Consider the following 26383-nt stretch of genomic DNA (forward strand, 5'->3'; position numbering starts at 1 on the left):
TATGTTCAATTTCTGCTCGTCTGTTTAGTGGCAGAAGACGAGTTCATTATGACATAAGGGGGGTTCGGATTGTGCATCTGCTCGGCTCGAGGTGCTAATTAAAGGAATTCATAATTGACGCTGGCTAATTATCACCTAATTATTGTGATAAATAAGTGTGATACGTAATATTTCCAGCAGATGTATACGTGATGAATAATAAATAAACCTTTTCTCTCGTTCGATTGAAAAGTCAATAAACTTCACATTGAGAGAGAACAGAACAACGCACCACGTTCAGAAGAGAACTATTCAACGGTTCTATAGTCGATGACTGGTTCCTCGTGAACTGGGATAAGATATACGGTATTAAATCATAGACAACAGCTCAAATACAACGAACCGTCTACTGACGACATCAAATATTAATTAAAACAATTGATTCGGAAAGCGTTTTGTTTTGGAATATTAGTAGCTCGGAACGCACAGTAGTAAATTGCGCAGTTGAAGTTTTTGCGCGGAAGGATAACGAAGTTATTTGAGAATTATATTTATATATGACATCAACACAACAGATGAACATGTTTATGAAAATATCAGTTTTATTTTGTGTTTTATATACAGGTAAGTGCGTTTGTATTATTTAATTAACGTTTTATAGTAGCGAGTCAGAATAATGTGACGTCATTAAACGTCAGTTTTAAACATTCTATAATTGCTGCATATAAATAATAATAAGTCCATTTATATTGCGCTAATTCCACACATAGTCGTACTCATAGCGCTACAAAAAATACAATCACTTTTGAAAATATTTCTCAAATAAGTCTGTTGTCAATCTGGATTTAAAAGAGCTAATATTCGGTAGCTAGAAATTGGGTCGCAACGCATATAAAAAATGTAATATGAATGTATATAAACTGATTTACATTCAATCGTTTCTGTTTTTACTCTAATTTTAAATCAGTTATGTTCGGCGAAATATGCCAGAAGTCTCAATCGAATGGCAATCTCTAGCATCTGGTTATTCCAGTCTACACCGATAGTATTTATTGCGCATGCTCTCCAGATAAGAATATGAGGTCATCGTTGACATGACTTGTGGAATATATCTAGCCTCGCTCTAGGAGTCCCTTCTTACAAATGGCACTATAACGCATTATGGTACACGATTCGTGTACCAGTGGTAAAATGTTTATTTTGTCTTCAATATTGGATATCAGAAGGCCATCTTTTCCCGGTAAGATCACAACATCAATGTTGATTTAAACTGACAAATAATTCGTGTTTTAAATGTCGAGGACTTTGGATGATATTGAGATAGAGACTTAGCTACTTTAAATATACATTATGCAAGAGCTAAATCTGTCTATTGCAGGTCTTTCTTTAGGCCTGAAATGTTATAGAAATTATTAATTAAAGATACATTATGGGAGATTCGGTAACGAGTTGGCAGTTCTCACTATAATAGTTAAAAACTAGATAATGTAAAGGCAATTTGGTGAAAATTTCATTCAAATTGATTCACTATGAACCGAGAACTAAGCGACTGAAATTCGTTATACGTTATAGATATCCTTATTTAATACGATTTGAAATATAAAATGTAATGAACACGCGATGACAAGGACGAACTCGCCATAACACAAACCCAGATTTAATTTTGAATTCGGCTCAAATCAGTGTTTATGACAGGTGGCTATTAAAAAGTCAGTGTGTTTATGACGGGTGGCTATTAAAAAGTCAGTGTGTTTATGACGGGTGGCTAAAGTCAGTGTTTATGACGGGTAGCTAAATTCATAAACACGGTTTAATTTTGAATTCGGTTTTTTGAATTGTCAGATATACTCTTACAGTCTCATATAACAACTTTTGGTCTTCGAAGGAATTATTAGTGGGCAGAAATTCGCCCATGTACCTGTTATCACCCGTCACTTCAATCACTTATATAGAGGGATAACTCGTGTTTTCCTTTTGCGTTCGTCATTCCCGATTGTTGAAGCATTGATTACGCCTCTATCGTAGCAATGATCTCTGTGATGAAATGATATTTGGAAAGTGTTTAACCAGTTCTATCACATATGTGATAATGACTGGCACCAATATTGTCCTTTAAGACAATGTTTATGACGGGCAGCTAAAGACAATGTTTATGACGGGTAGCTAAATTTATAGTTTACGGCGTAAAAATCATATGCCTGCAAATAATTGATTAGCGATTATTAGCACATGAGCTTTGTATCATAAGGTCTGTCATTGAGTCAACTGGCGTGGTTTCGATTCCCCGGTTGTGCCTGACAAGGAGTAGGGTCGCCTGCAGAGACCCCTACGCGCAAGCGAATTATTGAAATAAAATTGAACAATATGTTAGCCCCGAAATGACCTACGTTATAGTTTGTGTCGAGTGGATTTCAAACCCCATTTCTCCCCCCCCCCCTCTCTCTCTCTCATTAGCCCATTCGGTGCAAAGACGATGAACACCATTTAATTTCCAAAGACGTACCAATATATAAACTATAATGACCATTAGTGCTTATACGCCATTTTTCTTTGTCACCAAATCTAAGGTACGAACTCGCATCTAATTAAAAGGAAGTAATAACTGCCGTGTACTCAAGATTGTCTGGTAAATGGAGAAGACATTGTTTACAAAGTCAACTGTATGTACAGTTAATGGTTAACTATATTGAAAATGAATGCAAGTTATCGGGGGCCCCAACTGTTTGGTGGAATTGTTTAATTAACTGTGCCATGTCCTGTCAATCACGGAACATAATTAACGCGGCTGGTGATTGGTTAAATCCCCGGTTCTTGTCGATATCAATTACACAGATCATTGCCCGCTTGACATATAACAAACAACAAAAATATATTATTATACAGTACAAGACTATATGCGAGGGGGGGGGGGGGGTCACGGTGGCTAAGTGGGTAAGACGCTGACTCGCAAGCCTGGAGGTCGGGTGTTCGATCTCTGCATTTGCCGAGAAAGTTCATCCAGATTTTCCGGCGTGGTTCCTCCTTGTCAGTGATGTAGGACAGAGAGCCCGACCAGGACAGCTGTCTAGTCGTTCAGATGGGACGAAAAATCGAGGTCCCGTGTACATATTGGTTTGCACGTTAAAGATCCCTTTGCTGCTGGAATTCGATATAAGACTAAGCCGTAGTGCCGCTGTCCGGGCAAAATTTCCCTCATAGCACACTGTATGGCGTATGCCTGTCTTCATTAGCCCAGTTCGGAGTAGAACAGTAGGACGTTAAACCCCATTTAATTTCATTACTATATGCGTGATTTCAGCACTATAGTATCCCTGGCTAACTACAACATTGTGAAAGTTGAATCTCTAAAAGTAATTCCAGTCCAATAATGGTTCAATAGTTCCTGGTTTATAGTATGTTAGATCTAAATAGTAAGGCCACCTGCAGCTTTCGTCAAGGTCACAATATGTAAATTAGGGTTAGCGCCAACTCTACCCTTAGCCTTAACCCACCACAATCATGTACCCTAACCTTGTTTACATCTCGTGACCATGCCGAAATCTGCAAGTGACCTTAATATTTAGAACTAACCATACCATAAACCAGGAACCCACAATGACGTCATCACAGCCATCTTAGGATTGTGACACGTCATATCAAAAATAGAAGTCCGTCCAAGCATGATAAATTTCATGGCGATCGTAGTCGAATTAGTGCCGCCTAAGACACAATATGTCGCACTCGTACACGGTGTTGTTACAGATATGCAACATGCTGATCATATCGAACGTCAATGAAACTTGGGTCCAAGTTTTTTGGGGGGTGGGTGGGGTGGGGTGGGGTTCGCATGGCCCTTTATATATAATGTAATGCTTCCATCGAATTATATTCCTATTTGTCATTTTCATTTCGCTTTCGTGAATTGATTTGGTTCCTGTTTTGCGAAGCTACTTTATTTCAGCATTCCTATTTATTAAGGTTACGCGTAGAACAACAATGTCTTTATTCGCTGGTCCCCCGATGTCCGTTTCACAACTTTGATTCACACTGTACACAGAACACATTGTTTCCTCGAAAGCCAATGGAGTAGTTCTCCACGACCACTTCAACAGTTTTTAGGCACTCTAGGCGTATTGGTATCACTTGATTTAAAAGAATAACAATACTCGCTAAAGGTCACTTTTCCTAGTAAGAAATTCACGAGGACGCCGTTGATCACGCGTTTTCTTTGTTGAAGAAAGATCCTTCCTCTCTGGATTGTAATGAGTAGAATATTGTTCCACTTGAAGCATATTTCAGGGATACTATTAAAGGACAATATTGGTGTCAGTCATTATAAAATATGTGATAGAACTCTTTAAACACGTTCCGAATATAATTTTAACACAGAGATCATTGCTACCATACATGCGTTATGAAGCTTTCAAGAAAGGAAAGTGACGAACGCAAAAGGAAAACACCTGGCATTGCGTATTTAACTAAAGGAGTACACAATACCCTCCCAAGAACGAAAATAATATACTTATTATATTCCAAAGAAAATGAAATGAGGTTTAATTCCCACTTCCCTAGTAACAACCGGGATCACCATGCAGTGTAGTGTGAGTGACGTTTACTTCTTACCGAATTCCAACTGTCAGGGGATCTATTACGTGCATTCGAATGTGCACGCGGGGCCTCGATGATACGGTACCATGCGAATATCTTTTTATGTGCACACTAGCCTCGCTGATACGGTACCCTGCGAATATCTTATGATTTGCACACGGGGCCTCGCTAATACGGTACTGTGCGAATACCTTATAATGTGCACACGGCGGGGCCTCGGTAATACGGTACCGTGCGAATACCTTATAATGCATCTTATTTTAAAGTGTAAGATTTTATTCTGCCAAATAACGCGATGTAAGACAGATTTTTCTGTCTGAGCAATGGGTTTATTAAACCGAATCTTTCCTCGTGTCTTTCCGAATATCTTGGCACCGTTCACTATCCCACAATAGTCAGGGCCTAATTAAGGCGAGGGGGAAGGCCAATCTGATTAAAACACAGATCCTATTTCGTTTCGTTTTTTTATAGTTCAAAATTTCGTTTTTACGGTCGGTTACGGCGATTGGTTAACCCACTAGAAACATCAACGCTGATTGGTTAATTAAATGACTGACGCCATAGGCTAAAAAGCCGATCATACGACCCTGACGCGACCTTCCATTACAACCGGTCAGATCTTCATGTAGTAGAAGTCATCGAAAGTATAAAACAAACGAAACGAAATATAGATCTATATTTTAATCAGACTGTGAATATCTTGGCAGTGTTCACTATCCCACAATTGGCCAGATTAAGGGAGGGGGAGGGGCTTACTGGGCTGCAGTCTGTTACCCTAATATTAAACATACATTATGCAAGAGCCAAATCTGTCTATTGCAGGTCTTTCTTTAGGCCTGAAATGTTATCTAAATTATTAATTAGACCTTAATTAACTTATCCAGATAATAATGAACTCTAGATGGCATCGCTAGCCTGCGATCTTAAGTGGATTGTGAGCCGATTTACTGCATAACTTTCCTTCTCGATAAAACGATTAAATAGATAATCGAGACTATGCTGTTTATCGTACTGACTTTAGTAATGATGACCGAGGCTAGGCAGAAATTTCATTCGCTTAGTTTTCGGTTCATAGTGGATCAATTTGAATGAAATTTTCAGCAAATTGTTTTTACGTTATCTAGTTTTTAACAATTATAGTGAGAACTGCCAACTCGTTATCGAATCTCCCATAATGTATCTTTAAGCCAGGGGCCCCAAATATACTTATCGACCATACTGACATACAAATTGCAATTGTGTGAGTGTGACTGGAAATGACTAGAATACGCCCCCATTCCACCGTGATGCGAGAGACCTAGTGACATTTTCAACCAGACGCCCCATGGAAGCTTTATCCGGTCCTATCAGTTGCGCAACATCGTGATGCCAATGTCCTTCCATAACGATGTCGTACCGACCTGTGAGAGAGCACGTATTGTAATGTAATGTACATATCTAGTTAATATCTGCCACGAATCACTGATATTAACACAATGATAAATCTTCTGATTACCTTTGTAACTATATTAAACGGTTTGTTTAGATTGGTAACGGATGAATCGTGATTGTGAAATCATCTGTCGTATGCCTGTTGTTTGATTATCTTCATTACGACATCAAGATAACATTTCATCTCAATCATTATTCAACAATAAAGCTCATTTTACTGGCTTTAAAGGAACAATATTTGATTTATATCTTGGAGGGAGCCATGTTGGCTAGGCGGGTAAGAAGCTGGCTCGCTAGCCTGGAGGTCGGGTGTTCGATCCCTTCATTGGACCGAGAAAGTTTATCTAGATTTTCCGGCGTGGTTCTCCCCTTGTCAGTGGTACAGAATGCTGAGGGTCTGGCAAGGGACAACTTATAGTCGTTCGGATGGAATGAAAAATCTAGGTCCCGTGTACACATTTGTATGCACGCAAACGATCCCTTGGCAGTTGGAATTCTAAATAAGGTCGCTGAGATGTAAATACATGTAAGGTTAGTGCACGTGATTGTTGGCGAGATTGTAGGTTAGGTTTAAGAATATTCGGAAGAGGTTGTGGTATTCCGAGTTCACAAAGCATTCTCAGACTTAAGTTGAGAATTTACTCAAACTTGTTCACTTTATTTTAACTAAATAGCCCTTTATAAAACTTTTGTTGTTTTTTAAAGTATCAAATACATTAATAAGAAACTATTTGCAAAGTTTTGTGATTGAAAGTTGAGTAAATTCTTAACTAAAGTCTGAGAATGCTTTGTGAACTCGGGGCAGGTATTTTGGTTTCTGAAGAAAAAAGTATGTTTCCTACTAAGGATTGGATTTTCTAAAAAATGAGTTGGGATTAGCGCTAGCCCTGTTTACATCTCGTAACCTTTGACCAACTTGAAGTTAGCCTTATGAAATAGATATAACAGGATCAGAATAGCACATTCAATTTCATCAGTTACATCGCCCAATGATACGAAACGCTTATATTTACACATTTCATAGATAAACAAATGATTGCTTTATTTAATAATTTGGATGGGCGGGGGGGGGGGGCACTGAGTTTTGTATTTCACAGAAATAGATAAATAGATTGATTGCTTTATTTAATTTTTTTTTGGGGGGAAGGGGTTACACTGAGAGTTATATTGCTTTAAATAAGATACATAGACTTGTATAATTCATGAGCTGGCATCCGTTTATGTTCCATCTCATTTGTCAGTATTCAACTCTCTCGAGACGATCATTCCACTGATTTTCTCTCTGTGCCATGAAACAAAAGGTCAGTTGGACGCCAGTACATGGATAATAGTCCCAAAACTATGTACAGGGAGAGAGAGAGAGAGGGGGAGAGAGAGATAGAGAGATTAATGTCCATTCGACTCAAACTAGGTCATTTCGGGACTAACATGGTTCAATTTTATTTCAATAATTCGCTTGCGTGTAGGGGTCTTTAGCAGTGGGAGGAAACTGGAGGACCTGGAGAAAACCCACGAGGTTGGACAAGCGACCCTATTCCTTGTCACGTACAACCGGGAAATCGAAACCACGTCAGTTGACTCAATGACAGGCCTTATGATACAGCGTGCACGCGCTAACCATTCGACCATCCCACCCCCTAAAACTATGTACAACATAAGTTGGAAATTAAATGAAATAGGGTTTAACGCCTGGAGGTCGGGTGTTCGATCCCTGCATTGGCCGAGAAAGTTCATCCAGATTTTCCGGCGTGGTTCCCCCTTGTCAGTGATGCAGGACGGAGGGCCCTACTGTTCTGCCTCGACTACCGTAAGTAGGTGTAGGGTAAACATTTCCCTTGAATATTTAACTTTTTATCTGGAATTATTCGTGGCTCGAAGTGATGTGGTGGGCTAAATGTTAGACGGAACGAAGCAAACTGAACAGCTATGAATATTCGCTTGGCCACTACAATCACTGAAAGAGATAACGTCGGTGCGATTTAATTAGCTCACAATATTAACTTTTTTCCTTTTGCAAATTAAATTCTAAAACATTTTTTGTTTGAAGTATTAGAAAAATAAATAAAGCTGTTTGAAGTTAATCTGGATCAAAAATAATGCCTACTTAGTGTAGATGATTACATAAAATAGTACGCGCAGGCGTTAAATGAGTAAAAGGCGCCATTATGCCCGGACTAGTTTACGTTATTACATCATATGTGAACAATGCACACGCTGTTGCAATCTGTTTCACAGAGGATTATGAAAGTCTTCTAATATCTATGTAAAAGATGACTACCTTTAACACGTGACGTCTCATCACGCGGCGTCAATCATTGGCTCAATGGCGCGTGCATTGTGTACATAAGACGTTCTAGTTCGGGCAGAATGGAGACTTTTACTCATTTTAATACCCATTTGCACTAAATAGGAAATAAGTTTTACTTACAAATACGTCAAACGCCTTAATTTATTTTTCTAAAACACAAAAAAAAATGTTTTAGAATTTAATTTGTCGCAGGAAAAAAGTTAATATTTCTGGCTCATTAAGTCGCATCGATGTCATCCTTGTCAGTGATTGTAGCGACCTAGCGAAAATTCACTGCTGATCAGTGTGACGCTGTTGATGCCAATGATCGACGCCGTGTGATGTGACGTCAAACGTAAAATGCACGTGAACTTCATAAAGGTCCGTCTTGCTACGCCGAGTTAGAAGAAGGCTTTCGCATTACCTCTGCGCAGAGGCGTAGCCGTGAAATATATATTGGGGGGGGGGGGGTGTCAGCAAATGAAATTATATAAAATGTTGACAATCTGTGACGCCGGCGGCCTAATGAAGACGGACACCACTCGGGAAACCTCGATCGGAGAGGGGGAGAGAGAGAGAGAGAGAGAGAGAGAGAGAGAGAGAGAGAGATGGGATTTTACGTCCAATCGACACAACTAGGTCATTTCGGAACTAACATATGGTTCAATTTTATTTCATTAATTCGCTTGTGCGTAGTGTGTGTGTGTGGGTGGAGGGGTAACCGGGGGACCTGGAGAAAACCCACGAGGTTGGACAGGCGACCCTACTCCTTGTCACGTACAACCGGGGAATGGATCAGGTAAATGTCAAAAGTTGTTTGATAAAACTTGGAAAATGGCGACCCATCTATATCCGACACAAGATACATACATACATACATACAAATAAAATCTTTAACTTCAATCGATTTTATGTAAAATAATCTCCATTTTGTTAACGTCAGTCATCAAAATTTCACGAGCGTTATTTAATAAAGAAATAAGGAAATGACAAAAAGTAAATGTCAATTGATAGAGAATAGCATTCGTCAAAACTAATCGATTCCTGGGAATTAAGAAACATGTTTTTATATGACAGTTTCCCTTTGGTATTTCGTCAGGCTTTTTGGTTTGTTTTGCAATAAGGAAAGTCGGACTGGTATATCAAGTCTAGAGTCGCACATGTTATGAATGCAGCCAAGGTCTCTCTCTCTCTCTCTCTCTCTCTCTCTCTCTCGCTAAACAATATTTTATTTAATTTTAGGATTGGGAACCAGGCAAAGCCTATATAATCCCTCTCCTCAAAATTTTAACATGTAAAGAAATAAGACAAAAGAAATATATATATATATCAGACCTCTTGCTGTATTCGGGGACTGGAATAGAAAAAAAAACGCGTTTGCGGCGGGGAGGGGGAGGAGGCCCTAGACGTCTGTAATCCCAATTTTTTTCAGGCATTTCGGGTTCTGCCCCCCTAACATTCATCGAGCCGGTACGCCTATGCCCACATCCGATCCCTAAGTTCTTCAGACTAAACGCTACTTCAATTTCCCACGACATAATGCTGTTGCTGATGTGACTTGATAATATGTGTTCATAGAACAATGCAGCCATCTGCTTCACTGCTCTCCTAAATACACCCGTATACGAAATTCCTCGGAAACCCAAATCAATTAACAGACTAGATTTCCTTATTGAAATCATAGATTTTCATTTCATGATTGACTGATCATGGAATGTCATGGAATGTCATGGAATGTTGACTTATCGATTTATAAACTATACGACAAATATACAACATTAATAATATATTAACAATATTCAAACTCTATTATATTTCTCCTTGACCTCAATTTACGCTAATTTTATCATAATAAAAAAATCTGTTTTCAAACTGGGGAAATAAAACATCCACAAGTTAGTGTAATAAAACATCCACAAGTTAGTGTAATACAACATCCACAAGTTAGTGTAATAAAACATCCACAAGTTAGTGTAATAAAACATCCACAAGTTAGTGTAATAAAACCGACATGATGCCGATAGATTATTCAAGTGTGTCATCTAAAACAGTTTAATAGTTCTAGCTCTGGGGATCAAACATGGTAATAGTCACCGTTACCCTATCGTGGTGCCTCCGTTACCCCACCATGGTTATAGCCACCGTTACCCTACCACGATGCCACCGTTACCCTACCGTGGTGCCACCGTTACCCCACCATGGTTATAACCACCGTTACCCTATCATGATGCTACCGTTACCCTACCATGATGCTACCGTTACCCCACCATGGCTATAGCCACCGTTACCCTATCATGATGCCACCATTACCCCATCATGACTATAGCCACCGTTACCCTACCAGAGTGCCACCGTTACCCTACCAGGGTTATAGCTACCGTTACCCTACCGTGATGCCACCGTTACCCCACCATGATTATAGCCACCGTTACCCTATCGTGGTGCCACTGTTACCTCACCATGGTAATAGCCACCGTGATGCCACCGTTACCCTATCGTGGTGCCACCGCTACCCCATCATGGTTATAGCCATCGTTACCCTACCGTGGTGCCACCGTCACCCCACCATGATAATAGCCACCATTACTCTATCGTGGTGCCACTGTTACCCAACCATGGTATTAGCCACCCTTACCCTATCGTGGTGCCACCGTTACCCTACCATGATGCTACCGTTACCCCACCATGGCTATAGCCACCGTTACCCTACCATGATGCCACCGTTACCCCATCATGGCTATAGCCACCGTTACCCTACCAGGGTGCCACCGTTACCCCACCATGGTTATAGCTACAGTTACCCTACCGTGGTGCCACTGTTACCGTACCATGGTTATAGCCATCGTTACCCTACCATGGTGCAACCGTTACCCCACAGTGGTAACAATGACAATTGAGGCTACAGTGATTTTAAAATAAGATTTTCTCGGATTAGAGTGAAGCAATTTGACTGTAATTTTCAGCATACCCCCTTTACATTATCTAGTTTTTATAGTGAGAATTACCAGCTCTTTATTTTATAGGGGGTTGGATGGCCGAATGGTTAGCACTTGCGTGCTGTATCAAAGGTTCTGTCATTGCGTCAACTGGCGTGGTTTCGACCCCTACGCGCAAGCGAATTATTGAAATAAAACTGAACCATATGTTATTCCCGAAATGACCCAGTGTGTGTGTGTCGAGTGGACGTTACCCTCCCCCTCTCTCTCTCTCGCTCTCTCACACACACTATAACTAGAATTGTCATTGATGAAACAGGAATAGTAACTAAATCTGACTTTATCTTAATTACATGTACCCCCCCCCCTCTCTCTCTCTCTCTCTCTCTCGCTCTCTCACACGCACAATAACTAGAATTGTCATTGATGAAACAGGAATAGAAACTAAATCTGACTTTCTGACTTTATCTTAATTACATGTACCCCCCCCCCTCTCTCTCTCTCTCTCTCGCTCTCTCACACGCACGATAACTAGAATTGTCATTGATGAAACAGGAATAGAAACTAAATCTGACTTTATCTTAATTACATGTACCCCCCCCCCCCTCTCTCTCTCTCTCTCTCTCTCTCTCTCGCTCTCTCACACGCACAATAACTAGAATTGTCATTGATGAAACAGGAATAGAAACTAAATCTGACTTTCTGACTTTATCTTAATTACATGCTCTCTCTCTCTCTCTCCCTCTCTCTCTCTCTCTCTTTTATTTAATCTTCCATAATACCGTTTTAAATATAGTTAAACGATATTAGTTTTATATCTTCTCTTGCACCAAGATATAATTATGTATTAGATTTATACGACATGCGGACGAAGAAGAAACACGCGCTAGGTTTATATAATATATAGAAAGGTTATCGTAAACTTTAATCAGGTCTACAGCAGGGTTGGCGTTTTTTGTTAGTCTATTTTCAGATTTAATTCAGATTTTATTACATATGACTGGTAATAAGCAAGTCACGCAATAGTCAATAGTCATAGAGAGAGATATAGATCGCATAGCATGCCAGATTTTCTGCTTTCATACACTCAACAACCTCCACGGTTTAATCCATAGTAATAAATACTTAGATTGATTATATAAAGGGGCTGTGGAAAAATTAGATAAAATACAGGTGTGATGTCATCCTTTGATGTTGGCGTACCATTATTTGCTTGATAAAGACGGGAGAACACTCGTTGAAACGTCGCTAAATAAACTCTTCAAGTAACTTGTATTCCATATAATTTTGTCATGTGTTATTCTCATCCAGTTACTAAATGCCACTTAAACAATGTACGGGCAACTTGCCAATCGTACATTATCTATACTAGATGAAATATTGGACTCGCGTGACGTATTTCATTGAAAAGCAAGTGCGGGATAGTGTCTGTATATAAATTTGTTTAATGGTCTCGAGCTAAAGACATTGTGTAATATATTGAAACGCCTCGTGCAGTATGAATATATTACTTAATGTCTCGCTCTCGACCATTAAACCATACATAACGAGATGACAGTTCCCGCTATTATAGTTTTACAAAATAGACAATTAAAGGAGAATATGCTAAATATTTCTGTCAAATTGATTCACTCTGGGTCTAGATATTAGCGTTGCAATTATAGGCTAACCTCGGTCGCCATTACTACCGTTGTTTCGATAATAAACATAGTCTCAATTATCCATTTGAATACATTTTGTGATGGATGTTTTAATGTCAAAATATATAATTGAGACTTTGTTTCTTTTTTTATCGTACCGACTTTAGTAATGATGATCGAGGCTAGGCCTAAAATTCAATCTCATACCTCAGTTCAGAGTGGAGCAATTTGACTGATATTTTCAGCATATTCTATTTACATTATCAATTTCTATAGCGATAGCCGCCAGCTTATTATTTAATCTCCAATTATGCCCCTTTAAGTAATTTAAATATGAGGGAGATGTAAAATACAAAAAATGGGTAAGAAAATAAATATGTTCTTGTATGTTAAAGCTACAATTTCATATTTTTAAGTTATATTTTTAAAATGTATTAAAATAAAGCCTTAAAATAGATGGTATCTATAAACAGTCCTACCTTGTTAAAGAATAATCCTATTAATTCTATAATTCACTATTGCCAGTTGAGAAATTGGCAAAAATATCATTTTCATCTTCAAAAATTCAAACGTTTGCAAATAGCTATTCCATGGTAGGGAATAGAAAAAACAAGGGAGGTAATTAGGAGGTAATTGTGTTATTATTTCCGGTGTGAAACATTTTTGAGTGTGAGAATGATAACTATGATCGTATAATAGTGAGTTGACAACCTATTGAGCAAAAGACATAGAAATAATTATGTTTTGACTTTCTTAGAAAATATGAAATTGTAGCTTAAATTGTCACTTTAAAACACATTGTTAAAAATCGCAGTCATGAGAAGCGAGGGATGGTGATCTTCTCCCTTCTTCATAATAACAATCCAACTTCGTGGGTTTTCTCCGGGTTCTCCGGCTTCCTTCCACTGCTAAAGACCCCCCCCCCCCCTCGTGCAAGCGAGTTATTGAAATAAAATTGAACCAGATGTTAGTCCCGAAATGACCTAGTTTGTGTCGAGTGGACGTTAAACCCCATTTCTCTCTCTCATAATAAGTTAAAACATATGGTGGCTGATTGGTATCATGTCGTGATGTCGCCCTTGATAAGGCGACAACCCGACATTTTAACCCGACACCACGACAACGCAACATCACGACATTTTAGCCCGATAATACGACATTTTTAATATCGTGGTGTCGGGTGAAAATGTCGTGCTGTCGGGTGAAAATGTCATGTCGTGCTGTCGGGTTAAAATGTCGTGATGTCGGGTTAAAATGTCGTGATGTCGGATTTGTCGCCTTATGAAGGGCGACACCACGACATCACGACATAATACCAATCAGCCACCATAAAAACAGGAGGTCCAGCTGATTGATGTTTGGTATCATCAATGCGTATAGAAATAAACAACCTTGGTGAAAGAGAATCCGCTTACTTTATGCCATAATATCACACTGTCCTTATTATTTATTGTGAACAAAACGGATATTAAACTGTAATAGTCCGCAGTAAATAATTAGGTCTTCATTGATTTGTAATTAATGGGCTTATGTTTAGCGTGGTAGATTACATCATGTTGATGTTTTAATGTGATTGAATAAAATAAAACCACGACACTCAAACAAATCACGTCCAGATAAAAACGGTAGAAAACCATAAACACAGCACAAAAAAAATTAAATGAAATGAAATGACAGCGGCGCAAAGGCCTACTCTTATTTAGAGTTCCAATTGTCCAGGGATCGCGGGGAGGGGACGAATGATTAACGCGTGCGCGTTGGATCAGAAGGTCTGTCATTGAGTCAACTGGCGTGGTTTAGATTGCCCGCTTGTACATGACAAGAAGTAGGGCCGCCTGTCTAACCTCGTGGGTTTTCTCCGGGTCCTCCGGTTTCCTCCCACTGCTAAAGACCCCTACGCGCAAGCGAATTATTGAAATAAACTTGAACCCTATGTTAGTCCCGAAATTACCTAGTTTGTGTCGAGTGGACGTTAAAGCCCATCTCTCTCTCTCTCTCTCTCTCTCTCAACTGGCCAAACCCGGGACATCCAGGTTAGCGACTCAACGTCTCACACACTGGGCCATCTAGTTCCCCCAGTCGATAGAAAGCTCGTCATATGCATAGAGTACTCAAATGAAATGAGGTTTGATGTCCTACGTTTCCATCCCAACCGGGTACGCGCTATGTAGTTTGTTGTGACGACAATTTTGGCCAAACAGCGGCAATTCCACCTACTGTTGTCGAATTCCAACTGTCAAGGGTACTTTTATATGTTCGCAATCATGTACATCGGTTATCATGACCATCGACTAGAAGTTGTTCCTTACTAGACCCTAAATACTGTCCCACTGACAAGTGGAAACATGAAAACCCTGAAGAACTTTCTCAGTTAACAGAGGGATTGACCTGGGAACCCTCCTTGGTTATTGAGCCAGCCTCCCCTGGCCGAGCCACAAGCAGTACTTTAAAACGAAATGAAATGAAATTTAACGTCCTACTGTTCTGCTCCGAACTGGGCTAACGAAGACAGGCATACGCCATACAGTGTGCTATGACTTAACTATGAGGGAAATTTTGCCCAGACAGCGGCACTATGGCCTACTCTTATATCGAATTCCAACTGTCAAGTGATCTTTTACGTGCACGCCAATGTGTACACGGGACCTCGGTTTTACGTGCCATCCGAACGACTAGACATCTCTCCTTGTCAGGCCCTTCGTCCTGCATCACTGACAAGGGCAAACCACGCCGGAAAATCTAGATGAACTTTCTCGGCCAATGCAGGGATCACTTAAATTCATTCTGATTAAAATACAAATCTATATTTCGTTTCGTTTTTTAATACTTTCGATGGCCTGCACTACATGAAGATCTGAAAAGTTGTACTGGAAGGCCAAGAACTCGTCATAACAGACCGTTTCATTGGCTGATCCCTCACATTAACAACTCTTCAAGATCTTAATGTAGTATAAACTCTATCACGCAGAAAAATATTCTACTAATATTAGTCTGGATGCGTCAACATTTGAGAATAATAGGTTAATGGCTAGATTATCCGGTCTTTTACATTATCATAAACAAAATCTAAGGGAGGTAACTAGGCCTAAGACAAGATGTTGACGCCCATGAAATTAATTTAAGAATGTCGTTTTAGAAAATCCAGTTGATTGCATTGCCAGTTCAATATCCAACACTCTATTTTTTTTATAGTAAAATTTCTCTCTTCATGGACCTTATCTATGTGTTTTTTTTATTTTTTAATTAATCCTAATTTGACGCCATGATTCATATCATATTGTTTATAGGCCACTCGGCAAACCTCGGCAGATTCCGGTATCCTACATCTAGCCTCGGCTGTATGACAGTAAGTGATATGTACCTACGCCTATACATTTGCGATGCGGCACCGGTTTACTTATAAGGGAAACTTGCCCGCGTTTAGAAAGAAGTTCTCAAAATTGCATCGTTCGAAGAGTGTGTAGAATTTTCAGTGCAAATTTGTCCTTGTCTAAAGAAAATCGGATAAACTTGAAAGAAAAACGGCTTCAAACTTTGAAAATTTTGTAAGATAAAACATTCTTCAAATATGTCGTCATCAATGACGTCATTGGTCGTCATGGACAACGCCATTGTATTCCGGGAACTTGAAAGTAGTTCTAATGGCGGACCTTGTCATACAGCCGAGATTAGATGTAGGGTACTGGAATCTGTTGAGGTTTGCCAAGTGGTTTATAGGCCTATTAATGCAAGAATTATGGGATTTATTGCGGGAAGGGGTACAACTCTTACCTGACTTAATCAACCACATTAAAAACGAAACTCCCGGTTACGGTATGGGCAATGAAACATTTCGTCAACGGTCCCAGACCCTCCGTATGTTGACAAGTAAAATAAAATTATGAACTATAAAAAACGAAACGAAATAGGATCTGTATTTTAATCAGATTGATGTATTAAAACAATTCCCAATTTGTATTTTATGGCTTTACTGTCTGGCCTGTGAACAAGATAAAAATACAAAATGGCGTACAACAAATTATTGCCTAGGTTACCATTGGCTGTTGCTAGGATCCTGTTCTCTTAAACATACATTATGCAAGAGCTAAATCTGCCTATTGCGGGTCTTTCTTTAGGCCCGAAATGTTATCTAAATTATTAATTAGACATTAATTAACTTATCCAAACCATAATCAACTCTCGATGTCATCGCTAGCCAGTGGAATTTACTGGATTCGAATCCGATTTGCTGCTCAACGCTTATTGATGATTTCATCCAAAAATAGATAATCGAGACTATGTTTTTTTTTATCGTACCGACTTTAGTAATGATGGTCGAGGCTAGGCCGAAAATTCAATCTCTAAATTCTCGGTTCAGAGTGGCACCTCATTCATACAGAATACACCGACGTAATTTATTGTAAAATCTCATGTTCTGATTTTATTTTATTCCAGTCGTCGCTGCACCAACCAATCCGGTTCAAGATGTCAAAACAGCACAGGTAGGTCCACTTGATGTTACTTAATCGTAGATCACAGGTAAAAAATCTAGTTTTTATACGTCCACATTATTGAGTGACGTCAGTTAATCGTAGATCACAGGTATAAAATCTTGGGATACTGCAATGTGCTATGCGGAGGTGAAATGAAATGAAATGGGTTTTAACGTCCTACTGTTCTGCTCCTAAACTGGGCTAATGAAGACGGACATACGCCATACAGTGTGCTATGAGGGAAATTTTGCCCGGGCAGCGGCGCTACGGCCTACTCTTATATCGAATTCCAACTGCCAAGGGATCTTATACGTGCACGCCAATATGTACACGGGACCTCGGTTTTTCGTCCCATCCGAATGACTACAGCTGTCCTTGTCAGACCCTCCGTCCTGCATCACTGACAAGGGGGAACCACGCCGGAAAATCTGGATGAACTTTCTCGGCCAATGCAGGGATCGAACACCCGACCCCTTAACTTATCCAGACCATAATAAACTCTCGATGTCAAGGCTAGCCTTCGATGTTGGCTGGATTAGATTCCTATATGCCGCTAACGGCCATTGATAATTAAATCAAAAAAGTGGATAATCGAGACTATACTGTTTATATTAATGATTTTAGTAATGATGACCGAGACTATGCAAAAATTTCACCCGCTTCGTTCTCGGCTCATAGTGGATCAATTTGACTGAAATTTTCAGCAAATTACCTTTACGCTATCTAGTTTTTAACTATTATAGCGAGAACTGCCATCTCTTTATCTTATCTCCCATAATGTATCTTTAATTAACTTATCCAGACCATAATCAACTCTCGATGCAATCGTTAGTCTGCAATATTTATTTACTGGATTGGAATCGGATCTGCTGCTCAACGTTCATTCATGGATAATCGAGACTATGTTTTTTTTTATCGAACCGACTTTAGTAATTATGATCGAGGCTAGGCCCAAAATTCAATTGCTTAATTCTCGGTTCAGAGTGGATCAATTTGACTGAATTTTTCAGCATATCCCCTTTACATTATCTAGTTTTTAACTATTATAGTGAGAACTGTCAGCTCTTTATCTAATCTCCCATAATGTATCTTTAACTATTATAGTGAGAACTGTCAGCTCTTTATCTAATCTTCTATAATGTATCTTTAACTATTATAGTGAGAACTACCAGCTCTTTATCTAATCTCCCATAATGTATCTTTAACTATTATAGTTAGAACTGTCAGCTCTTTATCTAATCTCCCATAATGTATCTTAAACTATTATAGTGAGAACTGTCAGCTCTTTATCTAATCTTCTATAATGTATCTTTAACTATTATAGTGAGAACTGTCAGCTCTTTATCTAATCTCCCATAATGTATCTTTAACTATTATAGTTAGAACTGTCAGCTCTTTATCTAATCTCCCATAATGTATCTTTATCTATTATAGTGAGAACTGTCAGCTCTTTATCTAATCTCCCATAATGTATCTTTAACTATTATAGTGAGAACTGTCAGCTCTTTATCTAATCTTCCATAATGTATCTTTAACTATTATAGTGAGAACTGTCAACTCTTTATCTAATCTCCCATAATGTATCTTTAACTATTATAGTGAGAACTGCCAGCACATTATCTAATCCTCCATAATGTATCTTTAACTATTATAGTGAGAACTGTCAACTCTTTATCCAATCCTCCATAATGTATCTTTAACTATTATAGTGAGAACTGTCAACTCTTTATCTAATCTCCCATAATATATCTTTAACTATTATAGTGAGAACTTAAGTCGTATGTGTAATGAGGTGTTACCAATAGTTTCTGCCTTGTTGAACATATTTTATTAAAATGGCGATTTAAATGTCTGGAAATGAGATGACGTGATAATAAAAGGATCAATTCTCATTGGTTCTCTATCATGACGTAATGATTGATGTAACCATAACTTAGCAACGAGGCTCTTGAAAGCTGAAGTGAGTGGAAATGCAATACGTCAATAGTGCATATCCAGTGGGGATGATATGAAAACACAGACACACATTTTAAGAACACGTTTCAACTCAATGGACGACTTTTGTAATATTATATCTTTAAGTAATTATTTGGTTCACACTTTCTATAAAGTCAAATTACATGTACTTAAATGAATTCAAGTCAGGCCCGTAACTAGGTGCTAGGTGTGCGGGGGGGGGGGGGGCAAAATGTTTCGCCCCCCCCCCCCATGAAAAAATTGTCGACCATAAAATAAATTCGCCCCCTGTAAAAAAAATCATCGGTAGTTGATATCAGATTATCAATATTTCCAATTATACGGTTTTTATCCAGACTTTTCACCTTTTTCAGATCATAATTCAAATGAGGGGTATTTTGAGGTTTTCTGGTCAAATTTCGTTCAAATGAGGGTCCGTCTGCATATCGTCCTCGATTGATGAGGCTGTCCAGAGTACAGGAAATAGCGTTTCCGGCAGTCCAAATTTGAATTGTTTTCTCGAAGCAACCCCCCCCCCCCCCCGATATACATTGTCCGTAAAATTTACAGCACCTCTGAGAACACTTCCCGCCCCCGTGGTTGCTCTGAGCTAGTTATGGCCCTGCTTTGAGTGACATTTTGGTAAAATTCTTACAATTCTACCTTGTTTATGACATGTGTTTGATAGACTAAATAAGGTAATGGAGAATGGGGATGTTTATTCCATATTTGGGAAGGAAATGAACGCCAAGGTCAATCTATAACAGAAATAAGGGGGTTATAAAAGAGAGTTTTAAGCGAAATTCATCAGAGCTCACCCATATATTCCGAGCAGCTATCTATGCTTTATTGAGAACGAGGAACGTCGAATCCAAACAGTTCAATAATAAAGTTGTAGAAACGAACTAACCTGTAGTTTTATTTACGATCACAAAGGAAACACAACAAGGACGTCTGATATTACTACACATCAGCTACACATTGTGATAAGATGTCTCTGATGGGGATGAACGTATCTTCAATGAGACACATCCAATCGCCTCCCATGCTGTTTTGATTAATTAAATGCATATCTCTAACATCACCCAATTGTCTTGAATGTGATAAATTCATACAATGACAATCGATGGGAAACAGCTATAAAATGGCAAAGTCATATTGAAAACTATTTCAACTGTAAACCTAATCTGACCTCTGTATTGATATTGTCTGTTTGTTGGTAAAATGAAATTTAAATTATAGAAGTTAAATCGCTAATTTATATTTAGGACCTAGAAATGGAGACAAATGGGTCACAACGCATTTGATAATGTAATATGAATGTAAATAAACTGATTTACATTCAATCGTTTCTATTTTTACTGTAATTTTCTAATCAGTTATGTTCGGCGAAATACGCCAGAAGTCTCAATCGAATGGTAGTTGTCCCAGTCTACACCGATAGTATTTATTGCGCATGCTCTCCAGATCAGAATATGCCATCACCGTTGGACATGACCTGTGGAAGATGTCTAGCCGCGTTCTTCGAGTCCCTTGTTACAAATTGGCGCTGAAACGCATTATGGTACACGATTCGTGTACCAATCGTAAAATGTTAAATTTGTCTTAAATATTGGATATCTGAAGAGGGTTTAACGTCCACTCAACACAAACTAGGTCATTTCAGGACTAGCCTAACACATGGTTCAATTTTATTTCAATAATTCGCTTTCGCGTGGAGGTCTTTAGCAGCGGGAGGATGCGCCATTCATCAACAGCCGTAAAGTGGGTGTCGAATATAAAGTAACTATTTCATATTTAGGTTTTAGCACAATTTTTGTTTTGTTTGGTTTTTTTGTGACCCCGACCCACGCCTTACCCCCTTTGATATTTTCGCCCTCTTTCTACAGTCATTCGGACATATTTTAACTCCCGATATCACATCTGTAGAAAGGAGGTGAAACTGTACTAATAAGTATGACGTCATTGATTGGACTGGACGTCACGTGGGGATAAGAGTCTTATAGAGTGGCACGCAATGTTTAACAAACTAGGATAATAAATATCACCATATTAAAGATGGCGCCTCTCAAGGGAAAGGTCGTGGAATAGACGTTAACACGTTGGTTGTATCGAGAGATTTCTGTGGAGAATAACGAATAACAATTAACACCATCTCTTATTACATGTATAAACACCATCCAACGTCGGCTGGGGTTTAACGTCCACTTGACCCAAACTAAGTCATTTCGAGAGTAACACTTGGTTCAATTTTATTTCAATAATTCGCTTACGCGAAGGCCGGCCATCTGTCAGGTTTCCTTTAAGGAAAATCGATGTGTACATGGTATGACTCTGTTTTGTGTACTTTCCGAATGATTAGATACTTTTTCTTGTTCGCTCCGTGGGCCCACCTCTGAGAAGTCATTGGAATGATAAAGTACACGTCATTTTGTATTTAGGAGTTTGATTGGTCTATATTGGTACAATATTTTATTGGTATCCCTGTCCTAGTGAAATAAAAAATCCTTTATTCTTATGCCACCATATTACACATACAAATATTGTAATACTTTTAGTAGAATTTTTGCTCGAGAAATAACATATTCGCATAATATGTGATATGTACTTAAAATACTTAAATCAACTTAGTCTGTAATTGACAGTTGACACATAAAAAAGAGCCATTTATCGAAAACATATGTCACTCATTTACCACCAGAATTACACGTGAGTGGAATTATTCTAATTGCATCATTTGATTTAAAGTAACCAATCATTTTGTTAATTACACAAGTTCAGGGCCATGATCACGCGTTATTGTGCATGATATTCACTTACCTTTAAAAGAAACCGGGGAACCCTGTAAGTCAGACTTGCATTAGATTCCAGAGATCGAGGGTACATCTGAGTTCCTAGACAGCCGAGAGGCTGGATAGGGTGGAGAAGTGGTTTTAGCTATATAGTATTGTAATTTGTGCTATGCTTGTATACCTGTATTCAGTTATATGCTATATAAAATGTAGAAGCGAACTATGCATTATTGTTCCTGGTAAGACAAACGTCTTAAGAAACTGGAAGAAGTAAATACACAACGTGAAGCAGAAGTAAAGACAGCTAGAGACAAATCCTAGACGATCACAAGGCTACAGAAATATGTAGTAAGAAAAGATGCATGGGTCGTACGTAGGATGTGGCGACCGGTTTCCCATAGGCGCTCTCCACGTCAGACAGAAGGACCTATGGTGCTACAATATGTAGAATGATAAAATAGATTGATTATCTTCCTTTAAAACAAAACCCGTTCAGGTCGTCAATCGATTCAAGATTGCATCCGACATCTGACTATCAGATGAAAGTGAGAATGTATCGAATTGTCGGATTCACTTAAACATACATTATGTAAGAACTTAATGTGCCTATTACAGGTCTTTCTTTTGGCCTGAAACTGAAATGTTATCTTAATTATTAATTAGACATTAATTAACTTATCCAGACCATAATCAACTCTCAATGTCATCGCTAGCTTGCGATATTTACTGGATTAGGATCCGATCTGCTGCTCAACTTTCATTCATGATTTAATCATAAAATGGATAATCGAGACTATTTTTGTTTATCGTACGGATGACCGAGGCTAAATTCTCGGTTCAGAGGGGATCAATTTGAATGAAATATGGTTACAAAATTTATTTCCATTAATCATGTACAGTATGGGAGATTAGATAAAGAGCTGGCAGTTCTCACTATAATAGATCTGACAAGTTATAGCGATAGGTCTCGTCAGGGGTCAACAGACCGACTTATGACCCTATGACGTCAGGCATTTGATTAACCAATCAGCATTGATGTTACTAGTGGATTACCCACAGTTTCGTGAAAAACACGCCTTAAGCTCGTCGTAACAGACCGTTTCATTGGCTTATCCCTGACACCATTCAGAACACGAGTTAAATAACAAATCTTCCAGAACCAAGTGTAGTAAAGACAAGTAAAACGAAATTTTGAACTATAAAAACGAAACGAAATAGGATCTGTGTTTTAACCAGATTGGACGAGAGCTTTGACAGGAGTCGGTGTAAAAAGGAAAGTTTTAAACTCCATGTCATTTCATTTCTCTAGATCAACTTTAACTAAATTAAATGAGTGATATATTCTGTCATGCACGAGCCATTTCGTGTAGTTTTTTAACTAAAGATTTATTTGCCTTTAATAACATCGGGGACACATTTGATCACGTCAATATTTCTTCTACGCGTAATAAAAAACAACATTTGACCTTAAAACTCATCCTGTCTATCATATAAAGTGAAACGTATCCTGGTGTGATGATCAAAGAATTGGTGATAAGTGTAAATGGCTGTGTGTTTTCTATCTTCGCAGACCAATTTCACTATCTCTGTTTGTGGCTCAGTGATTAAGGCGCTTGCTCAGTAACTATAGTAGGACCTGGGTTCGATCCCGGTGTTGGCCGCGAAAGTTCCTCGGGATTTTTTTGGTCAATGCCTGACAAGGAACAACGTCTAGTCGTTTGGATAGGACGAAAACCCGATCAAATTTCGTTTTTCATAGTTCAAAATTTCGTTTTACTTGTCTTTACTACACTAGGATCTGGAAGAGTTGTTATATAACCCGCGTTCTGATTGATGTGAGGGATTAGCCAATGAAACGGTCTGTTGCAGCGAGTTCTTGAAATGAAATGACGTGCGATGCATGGAACTGTGGGTATCCTACTAGAAACACCAACGCTGATTGGTTAATCAAATGGCTGACATCATAGATCAAAAACCGCTCGTTCCTATGACGCGAACTTCCACTACAACCGGTCAGATCTTCATTTTGTAGAGACCATAGAAAGTATAAAAAAAAAACGAAACGAAATATAGATCTGTATTTTAATCAGATTATAAGGTTTCTGGGATTATTCCACACAGACCCAACCCGATTAATTCACTGCTAGCTACCCACTGCCTTGTGATAGGGTTGTCCCTATTGAGTCAACAATCTGCTACGTGCAGATACGTTCGGATACGTTTCAATACGATCAAAACGATTGCTAAGACTGACCTCAATATATGGTAAAACCTGATAGAATCACTACGATTACTCCACGATTAAAACCACCATTTCTGTCGTAGCGCGAATCGTGATACCGAGCATTGGCAGTAATCCTCTTACGATTGGGTACAGAATACCAGAATTTTAAATTAAGAAAATCCTTAAATCGAATAACTAACCAACCATCTCGACCGTCAGTTGTGGATTTTCTTCAACTAAAGCAGAATAAATAAAAGGATACTATAATAAGAAAAATATGATAAACGAGAAAGGTTTCTTATTACTGATGCATGCAATATTCATAGAAAATATTATTTTGGGATTTCAGGAATCAGAGATTGGGAATCAGTTGCTAATTCAGCCGAAAGAATTGACTGAACCCCAGACATCGAATGATGATGAGGATGACGATGGTGACCAGGGGGAGACACCGGAAATCGATATTCAATCTGTTTTGAAGCAATTCTTCAGAAGATTAAAGAACCATCCCGAGATTGTCCAGGAACTTATAGAAAGTGAGTAGTAAAAGTTTTAAAAAAAAAAGGCACTGCAATAGGGGTGGGAGAGTTGCGCTGCCTATATCCGGTAAATCATCACTGTGATCGTGAGTTTTATGTCTAAAATTATAAATATTGTAGGTGTTAAGGCGATTGTTCGCTTCCTTAAACTCTATATTTCTGCGACAGTTAATCGCCTTAACAATGACACGAAGCAGTCATTTAAGGTATTAAAAACGGTGAAAGTACTGTTCGTCTCCAAACAGTATTGTTTACATTGTATCCATTTTGATAGCCTCGTTTGTCACGCAATTAGTTTTTCTGCAATATTCCGCTATGCACTGGTTAATTGGGCGTAAGTTTCATAAATCATGACGTAACGTTATGTAAACATATTTGGTCCAATCTGGAGCTCTTTTTAAAGCCTAATAAAATGGTTACGCAGTTAGCTATTGGTTGTTAATCGGACTATTGACCTGTCATAAATTGGAACAGAAATTTGCTACCATTACAGCAGTGTTAAGTGGTATTAGCTCTAATCAAACTGGGCTAAAGAAGACAGGCATACACCATACAGTGTGCTGTGAGGGAAATTTTGCCTATGGCCTACTCTTATATCGAATTCCAACAGCCAGGGGATCTTTTACGTGCTATCCTTGTCAGACCTTCCTTCTCAGGCCCCCCCGCCTAGAACTGATGACAAGGGATATCTAGAACATCAGATACCATTTGCCATTTGTAATGTACACAGATGTATAGTGTACCTTCGTATTAGTATATGAAATAAAACAAAATAAATATTTTATTTTTAGGAGAAGAGAAGAAACTGATGGAGAGAGAAGATTTGAAAGATATGAAACTTATGGCTGAAACAGAGGATAATACCACACCTGTAATTAAACAAGGTCACCAGGTAAAATAAAAACATCTATTCGGGGGTTGCACGAGAACGTTTCGCGGGATTTCCGATGGGGATTCTCCTTGTCATTGGTGCAGGACGGAGGGACTAACAAAGCTCTTAGTCTTTCGGATGGGACGACATTTCCTACATGGCACATTTCCTTTATTTATCTATACTAATTATTCTGAAGATTCCAGGGCGGAAGGCCGGGAAAGGGAGATGAAACACCGGTTGAGATGAAACACCGAGGCCCCGTGTACACATTGGCGTGCGCGAAATAAATTTTGACAATTGGAATTCGATATCAGAGTAGTCCGCAGAGCCGGTATCTGGACAAACTTCTGCTCATAGCACACAGCATCGCGTATGTCCGTCTTCATAATGCCCCCGTCAGGCCGGGGTGGCGTCCTTACTGCGCTGCAGCGACCGTACAGCGACCAGAAAATGGACAAGGTCGCTGGCAAACGTGAACACAACGCGCGAAAATGTCCCAAAATATTACAAACGTGAAAAAAGTCGCGTTTTCACAACTTTGGCGTTTGTTTGGAACACGAAGACCACAGCGCGATATCTGGCGTTTCCATCACGCTTTTACCACGCTTATGGCGATCTTGACGCGCTCTGGAACCATTTTCCGTCGCCGGTGCAAAACAATAGGCA

The 26383-nt window shown here is 38.9% G+C and overlaps 1 protein-coding gene across 1 annotated transcript in view; it reads left to right on the forward strand.

Moving 5' to 3' along the window:
• The first annotated feature begins 256 nt into the window (after window positions 1-256).
• LOC126820391 (myb-like protein X) overlaps window positions 257-26383 on the forward strand; it is a 49423-nt gene continuing 23296 nt past the window's right edge. The window contains exons 1-4 of the mRNA XM_050548307.2: window positions 257-603; window positions 17295-17341; window positions 24654-24840; window positions 25635-25735. Coding sequence (XP_050404264.1) covers window positions 537-603; window positions 17295-17341; window positions 24654-24840; window positions 25635-25735 — 402 coding nt within the window. The 5' untranslated portion in view covers window positions 257-536. The remainder of the gene's footprint in view (window positions 604-17294; window positions 17342-24653; window positions 24841-25634; window positions 25736-26383) is intronic.

The sequence above is a fragment of the Patella vulgata genome, chromosome 5 (assembly GCF_932274485.2).
Source record: "Patella vulgata chromosome 5, xgPatVulg1.2, whole genome shotgun sequence".
In the NCBI taxonomy this organism is placed as follows: domain Eukaryota; kingdom Metazoa; phylum Mollusca; class Gastropoda; family Patellidae; genus Patella; species Patella vulgata.